Raw genomic sequence first — 13,827 nt, 5'->3', positions numbered from 1 at the left:
TGTGTGTGTGTGTGTGTGTGTGTGTGTGTTGTGTTGTGCACGTTATACCGGGCGTCTTCAAGCGCTGGCTCACCACAGTCTGGAGCAAGGTCTGGAGCTTCAAGGGACTGGCAAAGGGCACCCTTGCCTGGCAAAAGGGCACCTATGTGGGCAAGGGTGACCCTATGTGTGCGTGTGTGGGGGGGGGGGGGCACCCGACAGTCCCGACTGGAGCTGGCTGGGGGTGTGATGGGACAGGGTTCAAGGCAGGTTGGCGAGGTCCCGTAGGGTGCAGCCGATGCCCAGACCCGTAAGCAGACAGCAAACAGTTTGCAGTGGCAGGGCAGAAGTGCATGGCTGGTCGAACGCCGGCGTTACTGTACCGACAAGTTGCTGGCTGGCTGGAAGTTTGCTGATGCGCATTCCTCACGCTCCGGGCGCCCGGCCAGGCGATAGCACCACACAGACAGACCGCAACGCCACACTCGCGATGCAGAGCCGCAGCGCACCTGCAGGAAGATGACCAGCGTCCACGGATGAGCACCAGAGGCAACCGCAGAGAAAATGCAGACAGAATGCAGCAAAGCAGTGGCCGGGCGACAGCGTGACAAGCAGGGGCGAAAACAGGGCGAAGCAAGGCAGAAAAGGGAGCCCGAATGTACGGATGAGTGGTGGGCGAGTCGAATGCGATTGCGAGACAAACACAACCGGAGTGTGAGGAAGCGCCGCGGGTTGGTAGTGGGAGTATCGTGGCTGAAGTTCGGGACAGAGAGCTGTATCGCGCGCCCTAAGGACCGAGTGCTGGAGCTGGCTGGGGGTGCGAGCGGCTTGCGGCTGCTACAGACGTCCTGAGGATGTAACCAGCTAGCAAATTTATGGATAAGCCCAGGTGTAAGGCGCGACCGGAGGTCCCTGCCAAGGGCCTTCATTGCCTAGTCCTCGTTGTGCACCATTTGCCAGTTGCTGATGAGCCCATTGTTTTCAGATCAGCGGGGGGACCAACCCATAGCCAAGCCGCAGTCCCCTGGCAGGTGCCCTGGACGCAACCCCGCTAACCGCCGCTTTGCTGCCCAGCATGCATTAAACATACGTACGCAGGCGTGAGTCCATGTCCTACTCGCCCTGCTTTACCACTGCTGCAACAAAGAACCCTTCAAAGGCCTCCCCGGGCGCTACACGAACACAGGACTCCAGCTGCTCGCGTAAATCATCCTCCGAAGAGAAGGACGGCACTCCGGCAGCCGCCGCACCTCGCGCCTGCTCCTTCTCCACAGACTTACGCCGCGGCCCCCGCTCGGGACCCCGCGCGCCGTTCCGCCTGCCCTCCTGCTCCCGAGCTCCGTCCCTTGCCGCCGCAAGCGCCGCCCGCCACCAACGCCCCTGCAGCAGAGGCGGGTAGGTGCTCCCCGGCCAGTGCGCCTCCAGCGCCGCACGCAGCTCCTCGGTCCGGCTGGTGCCGGCACCGCCGCGGATGCTGCTAGTGTCAGGCGGGGCGGCGGGAGCGCCGCCGCCGGGCGGCTGCCCGTCTGCGCTGTGTGTGGCAGCTGCCAGTGCCGCGGCAGGGACCAGCAGGCGGGGCCGCACCAGCCGCAGCCCGCCCACCCGGCCCAGCAGCCACGCCAGTACCTGCACCGGCACAGGACACAGGGCCCAGCGCTCAGCGCGGATGCGGCAGGGACACAGGCACACCGCCCTCATCTCCAAGCCCCAGAAGTCAGCCCACACACCACAAGCAGGTAGGTCGCCCGACCAGTGAGCCCGCGCCAGCGCTGTGCCCTACTCCCCTGGCCTCGGGCGCGCAGTGACAGCTTGCGTGCCATACCCTCGACGCGCACCTGGGGTTTGGTTTCCATAACCCCGCCCTCTCCGCGCACCTGTTCGTTCTCCTCTGCCAGCATCGTGCACGTGCTGTACACCAGCAGCCCGCCCGGCGCCAGCAGCGTCACGCCGCGCAGCAGCAGCTGCCGCTGCCGCCGGCTGTAGCGCCGCACCGCCTCCGGCTGCCAGTGGCTGTAGCTGTCAGGCCGGCCCAGCTGCAGCCGGCCCAGGCCGCTGCAGGGCGCGTCCACCAGCACCCGGTCAAACACACCCTCTGCCGCCGTCCCCGCCGACCCAGCCGGCCCTGCTGCCGAACGCTCGGCCTGCGCAAGCCCGTCAAGCTCTCCTGGCCCGGCGGCGGCGTGGCCTGCGGCACGCCAGGTGCCGTCCGCGGCTCCGCTTCCCTGGTGGTCTCGCCGGCGGGTTCGCATAGCGCGTGGCGGCGGCGGGAGCGGCATGCCGCATGCGTCCACAAGCAGCCCCGTGCCGTCGGCGTGCACTGTCGTGACGCAGCCCCGGCGCCACTGCCGCTCCGCATGCGGCCCAGCCGCGCCGGCCCCGGTGCCCTCGGCCGCCGCCGCCGCGCTAGCCCCCTCGCGGTCGTTGGGCCCCTCGCCAGTGGTGGCCTCGGCCTGGGCCTCGGCCTGGCCGGCCGCGGGCGGCAGCAGCCGCTCCAGGTTGAAGCGCATGCGCTGCAGCCGCGGCCAGCTGGAGGGAGAAGGGAGGAGGGAGGAGGGGGCGGGCGCGGGCAGGACCAGGCACATCGCGCAGACGCGTAAGATGGGGTGGTGCATTGCGGGATATTGAGTAGTTGGCTACACCGTGCCCACACCGCACCCCCGCACGCCTGATCAAGGCCCGCCACCTGAGCAGGTACCAGCTCTCTTTATACCACCTCGCCAAGCCCCGCACACCACCAAGCCATGCACCCCACCTCGCCCGCCCGCACACCACCAAGCCCTGCACTGCACCCAGCCCGCCCGCACCTGGCGTCCACCGCCAGCAGGTGCCCCCGGTTGCCCATCAGCTCGGCCAGCAGCGCCGCCTTGCCGCCCGGGGCCGCGCACAGGTCCAGCACCCGGAGCGGCCGCCGCCCGTCGTACGACACTGCTGGCGCTGGCGCTGGTGCTGGTGCTGGTGCTGTGGCCGCGTCCGCTGTTGCCGATGCCGGTTCGTTCGGAGCGCAGGCGGTTGCCGCTGGTGCAGCTTGCCGCGCTGGCGTTTCCGGCGCAGCTGCGGCTGCGGCTGTAGATGTGGCTGCGACATGCGGTGCCATCAGCACCAGAGCGGGCAGCATACTGGAGAGGCTTTGGAAGTAGACTGCGCCGGTCTGTCGTTCATGCGGCAGGCAGGGAGGCACACGGGGATCAAGAAACACAATGTGGGTAGGGGTGCTAGGAGCACTGTAGGGTAGGGTTGCTAGGAGCACTGTTCCCGCCAGTGGCCGTGGCTTCGATCCTCCTCTCTGCGCCCATGTCCCCATCAAACGAGCATAGGTATTGCATGCACACCCAAACAGGGGCAGTGGCGCACCCACCTGCAGGGGCGGCAGCTGCCGTGAGGGCCCTGCCACCCGCACCGCCCCCGCCGTGTCTGACGGCAGCTGCATCGCGGCCGGGTACAGCGGAAACGGCTCCAGTCGCACCCCGCCGCCGCTGCACCCCATGGCCGCACCCTCCCCACCGGCCGCCACTGCGACACCCGGTGCGCCGCCGCTTCCCCGCTCCAGAGGTGGTGCTGACGGCTCTGCACCAGCAGGCGTCAGGCCGAAGCCGCGCAGCAGCTGCCGCACCACCTGCCCGCCGTCCTGCAGCTGCTGCCCGCCGTCCTGCAGCTGCTGCCGGCGGCCAGTGCCGGAAGCACGCAGCTGCCCGGTGCCGCCGCCAGGGTCAACATGCGTGTGCGGGCCGAGCTTGCGTGAATCCGGGCTTGCGGCGCCGGCCAGGGCATCAGGGCTGGCCTGGTGGCCGTGTGTGTGTGGGTGCGGATGCTGGTGCTGGTGTTGGTGTTGGTGTTGGTGCTGATGCTGTTGCTCGTCGAGGCTTGGCTGCACTGGCCCGGCGGCGGCGCCGGTGGCGGCATCAGCAAGGAAGGCCGCGTCAGGTAAGCTTACGCGCAGCGTGTTGAGCCGGAATGAGGGCCGCCGCTCTGCTCGGAACCCGCCGCCGTTGCCGCCACCGCTGGCGCCTGCCCACAGGCGCTCCAGAAGGGGCCCTGGCAGCAACGCGGCCAACTGCTTTTTCAGCCTGTCTTCTCCATTTTGGAGGTCGTCGTGATTATCTTCAGGAGGACGCTGAAGGTTTTGTTTGTGTTTGCCCTCTGAGGAGGGTTCCCTAGCCCTGGGGGAGGAAGAGGCGCCGGTGGGGGCCGAAGGCCCACGCGTGGAGTAGGTGCTGAAGCCGGCACCTGCGCCGCCGGCTGCATGGGATGCGTCGGCGGCCCATGATGCCGCGGCCGGAAGTAGGCGCTGGGCACTGCGCAACTGATGTTGCGCGAGCGGCGGTGGCATCTTGCTGGACTGGGGGGCTCTGACGGTTGCAGAAGGCACTGCCAAGGGCGTGCACCCCACCGTGGAGGGATATGTCACCCAGGGCCAGCCCCCCGCTTTCCGCGCGAGTCCCCGAGATTCTTTGTTACGTCATGTAAGATATGCGTCTTTACAGCAAGTTACATTTGCAATTCATGCAGCGCGTGCCAACGTGCGCTCTGATGGCGTGTTATTGGAAGTTTGTGAAGCAATTATGGTCTACGTGTATCTCAATATACTATTGCGTACTCCCGTGTGCTGGGAGCGGCCCAGGCAAATAGCGGTAACCAACTCAGCCTGGCCGTACCGCATGGTCGGAGCGGCAGGTCGCCGCGCCAAGGCCCCGAGTTGCCCCATAACCCTTTCCCACCTCCCTAGATCAGCCTCTAGTGCTGTACCGGCCCTTCTTTCGGGCCTGCCTTTCACTAGCCGAACGGCGAGTTTATAGGTGCACACAGCAACCATGAAGCTGATTCACAAGGTTGAGGAGAAGATGAAGAAGGGCGAGACCTTCTTCAGCTTCGAGTTCTTCCCGCCGCGCACGGAGGAGGTAGGAAAACATGGACTCATTGCGGAGGGTCGCTTGGGCGAGGACGGCGCCTGTGGCTCGCGCAGTCTGTTGCAACGAGATGCTTACATTTAATCGAGTAGATCTGGGCGCAAAGTTGCTGTTATGCGCGATCAGGAGCGACTCGTGCACCCGCGACGGTGCATTCTTTGGTCCGTCCCTGACCCCAACACAAATTCGCCCCAATCCGAACGCCTCAATTGTTATGCAACAGGGTGTGGAGAACCTGTTCGAGCGCCTGGATCGCATGGTTGCCTATGGCCCCGTCTTCTGCGACATCACCTGGGGTGCTGGCGGCTCTACCGCCGATGTCACTCTGGACATCGCCACTCGCATGCAGAACCTGGTGCGTCGCATGCGTGGCTAGCTCTGAGGTGGCGGGGGCGGCAGGGGAGAAGTGGCGGGGGGGGGTAGCAAGGGGTGCCAGGGCCGCCGCTGGCACGCGTGTGGTAGGTTGGCGGGTTGCGCGAGTGGCCACGTCTACGGACGAGGGTGAGTGGGTGGTCTGCACCGTTTGACGGGGCTGCCAACCCCAACGCAGCTGCCTTGCCTCAGCCGGGAGACGCAAAGCTTGATGTGAATGCCACTAACCGGTCACAGTGCGCATGGCACGGCGTAATTCGGGGGGACTCAAGCAGCCTTGGGGATCGGGCTCACGTACCGTACCCTGCCTGCTCCCCGCTACCTCCCCCCTCACTGATTACCTCCTGTCTCCCCCTCCCTCCCCTCCCTCTTCTCCTCCCTGTCTTATAGATCTGTGTGGAGACCATGATGCACCTCACCTGCACCAACATGCCGGAGGAGAAGCTGGAGAGCGCTCTGCACGAGGTGCGGACTGGCGGAGGGGGTTGGGGTGGAGGGCTGGGGGTGGAGGGCTGGGGTGGGCTGGCGGACGGACTGGGTTTGTTGGGTCGAAGGGGGTGGTGGGCTGGGTTTGTTGGGTCGGCGGGGTGGATTCCCATGCGAAAAGCGAAGCAGCAGAAGGGGGGGGGGGTGCAAAGGCGAGTAGGAGACGTGTATGAACAGGGAATGGGGCCCTGGCCTGGCCTCTTTGGAAGATGGTGGCGATGTGGAAGCGCAGCGCAGTTGCGGCCGTGGGTGTGCGGGTTCCGCCGGGGACGCCAGGAGGGCATTGAATGGTAGCGGCGAATGCAGGCCAGTCGTGTTGCAGGGGACAGGCGAACAGTCACAGGCCGAGGCAGGTCGCCTGGCTAGCCGGCCCCAAAGTCCGGCCCCGGCCTGCGCCTGCGCCGTCCACCGCCTGACGCCGTCACATCCCTCCTCCTACCCTGCAGGTGAAGAAGATGGGTGTGCAGAACATTCTGGCCCTGCGCGGCGACCCGCCCAAGGTGCGCGTGGGGGCGTGCGTGTGTGTGTGTGTGTGTGTGTGTGTGTGTGTGGTGACATTGCGCAGCGGTGCTATGCTGGTTCGGGTGCTGGCGCTGGTGCGGGGCGGGTCTGCGGCAGTGGGCTTGGTGGTGGGTGGGTGGGTGGGTGGGTGGGTGCGTGGGTGGGGGATGAAGCCGTATGCCGGCGCGGCCAGGTGCCTGGAGGCGGAGGCGGTCGCTCGGGCGGCCGGTCGAGGCAGTGACCTGCCTGCCCGGCTGGGTCCCCATGTCACGCCACATCACGCCTCGCCTCGCCGCCCCACACCAATCCCCGCGCCCCATTGCCGGCCTCTCCCCACCCCCTGTTGCACCCCCCTTCATCCCGCCTTCAACACCTACGCGCGCGCGGGTTCATTTCCCTAACACACACACAAACCCCTGCGCTCTCTCCCCTCAGGGCCAGGAGAAGTTTGAGGCGGTGGAGGGCGGCTTCAACTGCGCCCTGGACCTGGTCAAGTACATCAGGTGGGGGTCTGGGGGGCACGGGGCGGGGGGGGAGGGGGGGATAGCCGTTCATGTGGAGACGGGGGTGGGGGGTGGGGGGGGGGGGGGGTTGTAAGGAACCTAGTTCCAAAACGGCATGCTCGTTACACACCTCCCCTCCCCTAAATGGTTGTCCGTCCCGGCAACCGAGAGCAGAGCGTAGCAACGACACATCGAGACATAGCGCGGAAGCGATGTACATTCCCGATTGACCGAATCGAGACGCCGCCCAAACGTCCGAAACTTGCCATCAACCGGAATCGAATACACAACCTCAGACCCATAAGGAGTCCCAAGGACCGAACCACACTCGATACCAAATGTAAGGAACCTAGTTCCAAAACGGCATGCTCGTTACAAGGGGGGGGGGCGGGTTTGGGGCGGGTTAGGGGTAGGTGAGGGGTCGGATGATGGGATGGGGTTGGGTTATTGCAATCCCAACTCAACCTAGACCCAGGGGTGGGTGAACAGACCCGGGGGGGGGGGCGAGGTGGGAGGCGAGCAGGGCCGGCGCTACCGGGGGGCGCCTCAGGTCGCTATCGGGAGCTACCGGGGGCCATGGGGGCCCAGCCGAGCCCCGGCCGCCCTTATGGTGCTGAGGGCTGCTGCAGCCAATACCTCTGCGACCAGCCGGGCGAGCACGAGCGCCGTGCATCAAGACGAATCCGTGCAACTCTTCCTCTCCCTCTCTCTCCCCCTCTCTCCCCCATCACTCCGTCCTCCACATGAACGGCTACCCCCCTCCCCCCCTCAGGAAGCAGCACGGCGACTACTTCGGCATCTGTGTGGCGGGCTACCCCGAGGCGCACCCCGACGGCATCGTGGACGACCCCGAGCAGATGAAGAAAAACTACTGGGCCGACATCGCCTACCTCAAGCAGAAGGTGGGGGAGGGGTTGGGGGTGGGAGGTGGGGCAGGGCAGGACGGAGGGGGGAGAAGGAGGGGAGTAGGAGGGTGGGAGGGAGCAGGGGAACGGGAGGGGGAGGCAAGGGGAGGCTAATGCTAACTGCTTGGTGCAGGTGCCGAGGTCGAGCAAGGGGAAGGCGAGAGGGGAGGGAATACGGCACCCTCCCGGGGTCCTTACCCCCTTACAAGTTCTTGCCTCCCGCTTGTGTATCCCGTGTACCTGGACGGCTCCTCCTCCGCTACCGCCGCCGACCTCCTGTCCCGCGTGCCCTCTCTCCCCACCACCTCCTCCATCCTGGCCAGGTGGACGCGGGCGGCGACATGATTGTGACGCAGCTGTTTTACGACGTGGACGTGTTCCTGCAGTTCGTCAAGGACTGCAGGTGGGTGCGGGTGCGGGTGTGTTTGACGGGGGATGAGATTCATCGTGCTCGGACGGACAGCGCGACTGGCTTGGGGTGAGTGCACACGCACACATGCACAAAAGCACCGACCCACACACACACGCGCGCCTCCTCCTCCCCCCTCCCCCAGGTCTGTGGGCATCACGTGCCCCATCCTGCCCGGCATCATGCCCATCATGACCTACGGCGGCTTCAAGCGCATGACCGGCTTCTGCAAGACCAAGGTGGGGGCTGGGGCCGTCGGGCTGGCGGGGGCGGATGGGCGGCAACGTGTTCGCAACATGATTGCAACATGCTGGCAACTTGCTTGCGTGGGGTCACTAGCGACCCTCGCAGCGGCGTGGCTTGTTGACGTGGGGTATCGCCTCCTGCCAGGCGACGCGGGACGAGTTGGCTGGCGCCTTTCCCTTCCCGCCCCGCTCCAGCGCACACACACACACATACACACACACACACGCTATCACTCACTCGCTCGCTCACGCCGCGCAGGTGCCGGCCGAGATCTCTGACGCGCTGGAGGCGATCAAGGACAACGACGAGGCTGTCAAGGTGCGGGGGCGCGTGACTGAGTGCTTGTGTGCTTGCCTGCGTGTGTATAGCTCTGTGTGCTTGTATGTGTGTGTCAGTGCTTGGATGTGGTCACACATGCGACTCGGTCCTGGCACTACCCCTGCACATGCACTGATCGCCAACCCAAACCCACCCACCACCCCGCCCGCGCCGCCTGCGCTGCTGCCTACCCCCTCCCTCACCACCCCCCGGTGCATCCTGTACCGCTTGTCCAAACATGCGTGCAACCCCCCCCATTAATCATGAATGTAACCCCCCCACCCACCCCCATTAATCATGACACCTCCACCTCCACCCCCTCCAGGCCTACGGCATCGACCTGGGCGTGCGCATGTGCCGTCAGCTGCTGGCCAGCGGCGAGGTGCCGGGCGTGCACATGTACACCCTCAACCTGGAGAAGTCGGCGGTGGCCATCCTGGAGCAGCTGGGACTGGTGGACACCAGCCGCGTGCAGCGGGTGAGCAGGAGGAGGAGAGGGAGAGGGAGAAGAGGGAGAGGGAGACGGGGTGAGGGAGAGGGGTTGTAGATACCAGCCCAAACTAAACCGAACCCGATGCGAAAGAGCGAGGGGGCGAGGGACAGGGATAGGGAGAGGAGAGGAGGGGTAAGCCGTCTATGCAAGACGGAGGGAGCGGAGGGGAGTAGGGCCAGGCGGAGGGGAGGGCCACCAGGAGGTGACTTGCAAAGGCCCAGCCATCCTCCCTGGTTCCACAGCGCATGCCTCGCCGACCACGCCCCTCCTTGCTGCCCCCTGCCTGCTGCCCCCTGCTTGCTGCCTCCTGCTCTTGCAGCCGCTGCCGTGGCGCCACGTGCCCGCCGGCACCGCCCGCGCCGTGGAGCAGGTGCGCCCCGTGTTCTGGAGCAACCGGCCCAAGGCCTACGTCAAGCGCACCCAGGTAAGAGGCGGCGTGGTGGTAGTGGTCGTGGTGGTAGTGGTGTGTGTGTGTGGGGGGGGGGGAGGTTGTTCCCATCCCAAGTAAACCAAGATGCAGGACCAGGGGAGGGGCGCGCGAGGACGAGGGAGGGTTGAGCGGCTGGGGGAGGAGAGGGGTAGCAGCGGCAGAGTGCGCGTCGTTCTGTTTCCCTTTGGCTGCATTTGGCACGCATAGGCACACACGCAAGCAGTCCTGCGTTTCCTTCCCTGGTGCTCTCTGACACACACACACACACACACACACGCACATACACCCCCCCCCCAACAACGCGTCTACGCTGCAACTGTACCTGCCTACGACTTCTCTTCTTAATTAATCATGAATGTACCCCCCCCCCACACACACACACACACCTGCACGCGCGCACACACACACACACACGCACGCGCTCTCACACGCACAGGACTGGGACAGCTACCCGGCTGGCCGCTGGGGCAACACGCGCTCGCCCGCCTACGGCGCGCTGTCCGACCACCAGTTCATGCGGCGGCACAGCACCGGCGAGGCGCGCCGCGAGAAGGCGCGGGCGGCCTGGGGCGCGGCGCCCGCCTCCGTGGACGACGTCAAGCAGGTGTTCGTCAAGTGAGTGGCGGGCTTGGGGGGCTACATTCATGGTTAAAGGGGGGAAGTTGCGTTGAAAGAGCTGGAGTGTGGGGTGGTGCTGGTAGGCGGGTTGGAGGTGAGGGGAGGGGACAGGGACGCTTGGGGGGTTGGCGGCGAGTGAAGGGGGACACGGGGTCACAAGCTTGACGGGGCCAGGGGTAGGATGGGGAGGCTACACTCTGGGCTTCCTGCGTCCCTGTACCTGCGCTTCCGGCCGGCCCGCAACGACACACACACACACACACACACACACACACACACACACACACACACACACACACACACACACACACGCACACTCGCCGCGCACACACACACATACACACACTCGCCGCGCTCACATACGACACACCGCCCTTCACACGCAGGTACATCAAGGGCGAGGTGTCGCTGCTCCCCTGGGCCGAGCTGGACGGCGGCCTGACCGCCGAGGCCGCCGCCATCCGGGAGCCCCTGGCCGCACTCAACGCCAACGGTGGGTGGGCGGGAGGGTGGGGGACACAGCACCGCTGCCTGCTGCTGCTGCTCCTGGCGAAGGGCTTGCTGCCCACTGCCGGGGTCTGCTGCGCACCGCCCACTGGTGGAGAGATGCCGCCGGGCTCTTCAACTCGCCGCCGCGCATCCATCGCCTTTCCCCTGTCCCCTCCTGATCCCGAACCGCCACACCACCCCAGCCCACGATCTCCCTCCTCCTCGCACCCCCTCCTCACCCCCACAGGCTACCTGACCATCAACAGCCAGCCGCGTGTGAACGGCGTGGCCTCGGACGACGCAGTGCACGGCTGGGGCGGCCCCGGCGGGTGAGGCGCTGCGGGGGCGGGGGCGGGGGCGGGGGCGGGCCGTGCGGTTGGGCGTGGGGTGGGTGGCTGGGCCGCAGGGCTGGTGGCTGCGTCTGCGTCTATGTCGGGGCCATCAGGCAGGGGGGCCATCATGTGGGGGCCATCATGTGGGGGTCATCAGACAAGGGTCATGTGGGGGACATCAGACAGGGTAGCCCGCGCGAGGCCGGCCCAGAGGCGTCAGCCTGCCGCTCGCCGGACACACACACACACACACACACACACACACACACACACACACACACGGGCTATTCGGGTTAGGAGTGCCTGGGAACGTTGTAGGACACTCGCATGGGCTTGCACCCTTGGGATCGTGTGGACACTAATCCCCACCCAAGGTTGGGTAGATGGGCGTAACAGGTGCTTCGGGTAAGTATGGTCCCCAAAACTGCCTAGCGTCGACCGCTTCCTTTAACTTACTATGAATGTGTAACCCCCATCTTCCCCGCAGCTACGTGTACGGCAAGGCCTATGTGGAGTTCTTCTGCTCGCCCGAGGCCTGGGCCACCCTGCGTGCCAAGCTGGACGCCGCGCCCTCCATCACCTACCTGGCCACCACCGCCGCCGGCAGCCCCGCCGGCAACATGGCGCCCGACGCCGTCAACGCCGTCACCTGGGGCGTCTTCCCGGGTGGGTGGATACCGGATAGGTCATGTGGTTGGATAGGGCGGGGGTTGTAAATACAAGCCCAAACGGGGTTGTCCGGGGCCGGGCTGGAAGGGGCTGGAAGGGGCTGGCAGCCTCTCGGGGAGCTGAGCACTAGCATAGCAAGCAGTACAGTTTGGTCAACTGCAACCAAAATCCCATCGCACTACCCAGACACAACGAAAGCCCAGGACCAACTCCGTACCTGCCTGCGACTTCACTTCTTAATTAATCATGAATGTAACCCCCCGGTACCTTTGTACCTGGCTACGACTTCACTACGTAAACTTAATGCGTGTAACGCCCCCCCGCCCTCCGCAGGCAAGGAGGTGATCCAGCCCACGGTGGTGTGCGCGCCCTCCTTCGCGGTGTGGAAGGACGAGGCGTTCGAGCTGTGGACCAGCGAGTGGGGCGCGCTGTACGAGGAGGGTAGCGCCGCCCGCGACCTGCTGGCGGGCATCAAGGACAGCTGGGTGCTGGTGAGCGTGGTGGACAACGACTACGTGGCCGGCGACCTGTTCGGCGTGCTGCTCGGGTGAAACATACACACACGCATGTGTGTGTGTGCTCGTGCACACATACACGCCACGGGCGCGCGCTGCGGGCACGGGTGCTGGGGTGAGGGAGGGGTTGACAGCTGTGGCTGAGGGCGGGGGGGGATCGTGTGGGCGGGGAGGAGCAGGAGGCGGGGGTTGGGTTTGCTTGGGCTGCTCGTGTGGTTGGTTGGCGCGGGGATGTGGGCGAGTGGGTGGTGGAGGATGTTCGCAGGAGAACGGGGCGGATGGTGTGGAATCGGTGGCTTGTGTGATTCGGGAGCGGGAGAGGTCGCGGCGGAAAGGGCAGTTGGAATGGACCATGCTGAGTGCTCGGTGGGGGCGAGTGTAATGTAATGGATTCACAGGAGTAGGCTGGCAGAGGGCTGTGATTGGTGCTAACGACGCGCCCCTGGGAGCTTGCAGGACCTTGTAGGAGCTACGAAGGAAGAGGACACGTGCGTGGGGATCTCGTGACCCGTCAGCGGTGTGAACAGGGACACCGTATCTGTGAGTGCCGGAGAACGCGCTGTGGTGGGAACAGTGATCGTATCTTAAGAAGGCAGGCGCGGCGCCAGTGACAGATTTCCGAAATAGGGCATCTTTAATTTTCAGAAACCCGCTGCCGCCGCATCTTTCATCCCAAAAATTTTCCGGGGGCTCCGCCCCCGACTTATGCACGGTTCGTTTCAAGCCAGGGGGGTGGCAGGCCGTGTCAGCAATCTCTCAATCTCCCATTCGTGCCGTGCATCCATCGCAAAAGTCAAAACAGAAACTCCACACCACACAAACTACAGCGTGCGGGGTAAGGTTGCTGTTGCCCCCAGCCCACGTTCTGGCTCCGGCACAGCAAAATATTCCGCCACACGGGATGTGCCACTGTTGTAGTATGCGGGGTGAGGTTGCTGTTGCCCCCAGCCCACGTTCCGGCTCCGGCACAGCAAAATATTCCGCCACACGGGATGTGCCACTGTTGTAGTATGCGGGGTAAGGTTGCTGTTGCCCCCAGCCCACGTTCTGGCTCCGGCACAGCAAAATATTCCGCCACACGGGATGTGCCACTGTTGTAGTATGCGGGGTGAGGTTGCTGTTGCCCCCAGCCCACGTTCCGGCTCCGGCACAGCAAAATATTCCGCCACACGGGATGTGCCACTGTTGTAGTATGCGGGGTGAGGTTGCTGTTGCCCCCAGCCCACGTTCCGGCTCCGGCACAGCAAAATATTCCGCCACATGGGATGTGCCCCTGTTACAGCATGCGGAGTGAGGTTGCTGTTGCCACGTTAACACGACGTTGCTGAAAAAGCACCGGCTCTATGGCTCTATGGCTCCATGGCCCATCCCCACGCCAAACCCCAGCGCCCTCTCCCACGCTCATCACGCTCACCCACCCACGTAATGACTCGTCCCCTAGTAGAAGGCTGCCCTATCTTGGTGTGCCCCCACGGTGCCAGCAGGACACGGCCGTAGATAGAGTTTCCTGGGGAACCTCAGGCACCCTTGCCTTGGGCCCCGACAAGTGACAGAAACGCCCTAAAATGTCTTCTGCGAATCTCAGAAAGACCCCTCCAAACCTGAAGCGTTTCCACAGATTTTTGGCCACAAGAATCAAAAATTTCTTCCGCCGGAGG

At 65.1% G+C, this 13,827-nt stretch overlaps 2 protein-coding genes across 2 annotated transcripts; one reads left to right on the top strand and one right to left on the bottom strand.

The window, feature by feature from the left end:
* Positions 1-845: 845 nt before the first annotated feature.
* On the bottom strand, positions 846-4,547 carry CHLRE_10g433650v5 (uncharacterized protein). The gene is made up of 4 exons (XM_001702606.2): positions 3,335-4,547; positions 2,784-3,127; positions 1,854-2,505; positions 846-1,605 (listed from the first exon to the last, which is right to left on the bottom strand). Exons 1-4 carry the CDS (start codon positions 4,304-4,306, stop codon positions 1,093-1,095), a joined length of 2,481 nt encoding a protein of 826 aa, XP_001702658.2. The 5' UTR covers positions 4,307-4,547; the 3' UTR covers positions 846-1,092.
* A 150-nt stretch (positions 4,548-4,697) lies between these two features.
* On the top strand, positions 4,698-12,820 carry CHLRE_10g433600v5 (uncharacterized protein). The gene is made up of 16 exons (XM_043066683.1): positions 4,698-4,874; positions 5,107-5,238; positions 5,646-5,720; positions 6,188-6,241; positions 6,678-6,745; positions 7,518-7,647; positions 7,974-8,053; positions 8,205-8,298; positions 8,564-8,623; positions 8,949-9,101; positions 9,436-9,540; positions 9,983-10,161; positions 10,551-10,657; positions 10,901-10,982; positions 11,473-11,651; positions 11,988-12,820. Exons 1-16 carry the CDS (start codon positions 4,788-4,790, stop codon positions 12,203-12,205), a joined length of 1,803 nt encoding a protein of 600 aa, XP_042920080.1. The 5' UTR covers positions 4,698-4,787; the 3' UTR covers positions 12,206-12,820.
* The last annotated feature ends 1,007 nt before the right edge of the window (positions 12,821-13,827 follow it).

This window comes from Chlamydomonas reinhardtii, chromosome 10, assembly GCF_000002595.2.
Source record: "Chlamydomonas reinhardtii strain CC-503 cw92 mt+ chromosome 10, whole genome shotgun sequence".
In the NCBI taxonomy this organism is placed as follows: Eukaryota; Viridiplantae; Chlorophyta; class Chlorophyceae; order Chlamydomonadales; family Chlamydomonadaceae; genus Chlamydomonas; species Chlamydomonas reinhardtii.
Note: the sequence above shows the minus strand (reverse complement) of the source record. Positions and strands in the feature narration are given on the sequence as shown.

Excerpts from the sequence above, each read along its gene's own strand:
- CHLRE_10g433600v5 (XM_043066683.1), top strand. The coding sequence starts at position 4,788 with ATGAAGCTGATTCACAAGGTTGAGGAGAAGATGAAGAAGGGCGAGACC. Across the intron at positions 6,242-6,677 it reads TGCGCGGCGACCCGCCCAAG|GGCCAGGAGAAGTTTGAGGC; the intron begins GTGCGCGTGGGG and ends CTCTCCCCTCAG. Across the intron at positions 10,983-11,472 it reads GGCTGGGGCGGCCCCGGCGG|CTACGTGTACGGCAAGGCCT; the intron begins GTGAGGCGCTGC and ends TCTTCCCCGCAG.
- CHLRE_10g433650v5 (XM_001702606.2), bottom strand. The coding sequence starts at position 4,306 with ATGCCACCGCCGCTCGCGCAACATCAGTTGCGCAGTGCCCAGCGCCTA. Across the intron at positions 2,506-2,783 it reads CTGCTGGCGGTGGACGCCAG|CTGGCCGCGGCTGCAGCGCA; the intron begins GTGCGGGCGGGC and ends TTCTCCCTCCAG. Across the intron at positions 1,606-1,853 it reads TGGCAGAGGAGAACGAACAG|GTACTGGCGTGGCTGCTGGG; the intron begins GTGCGCGGAGAG and ends GTGCCGGTGCAG.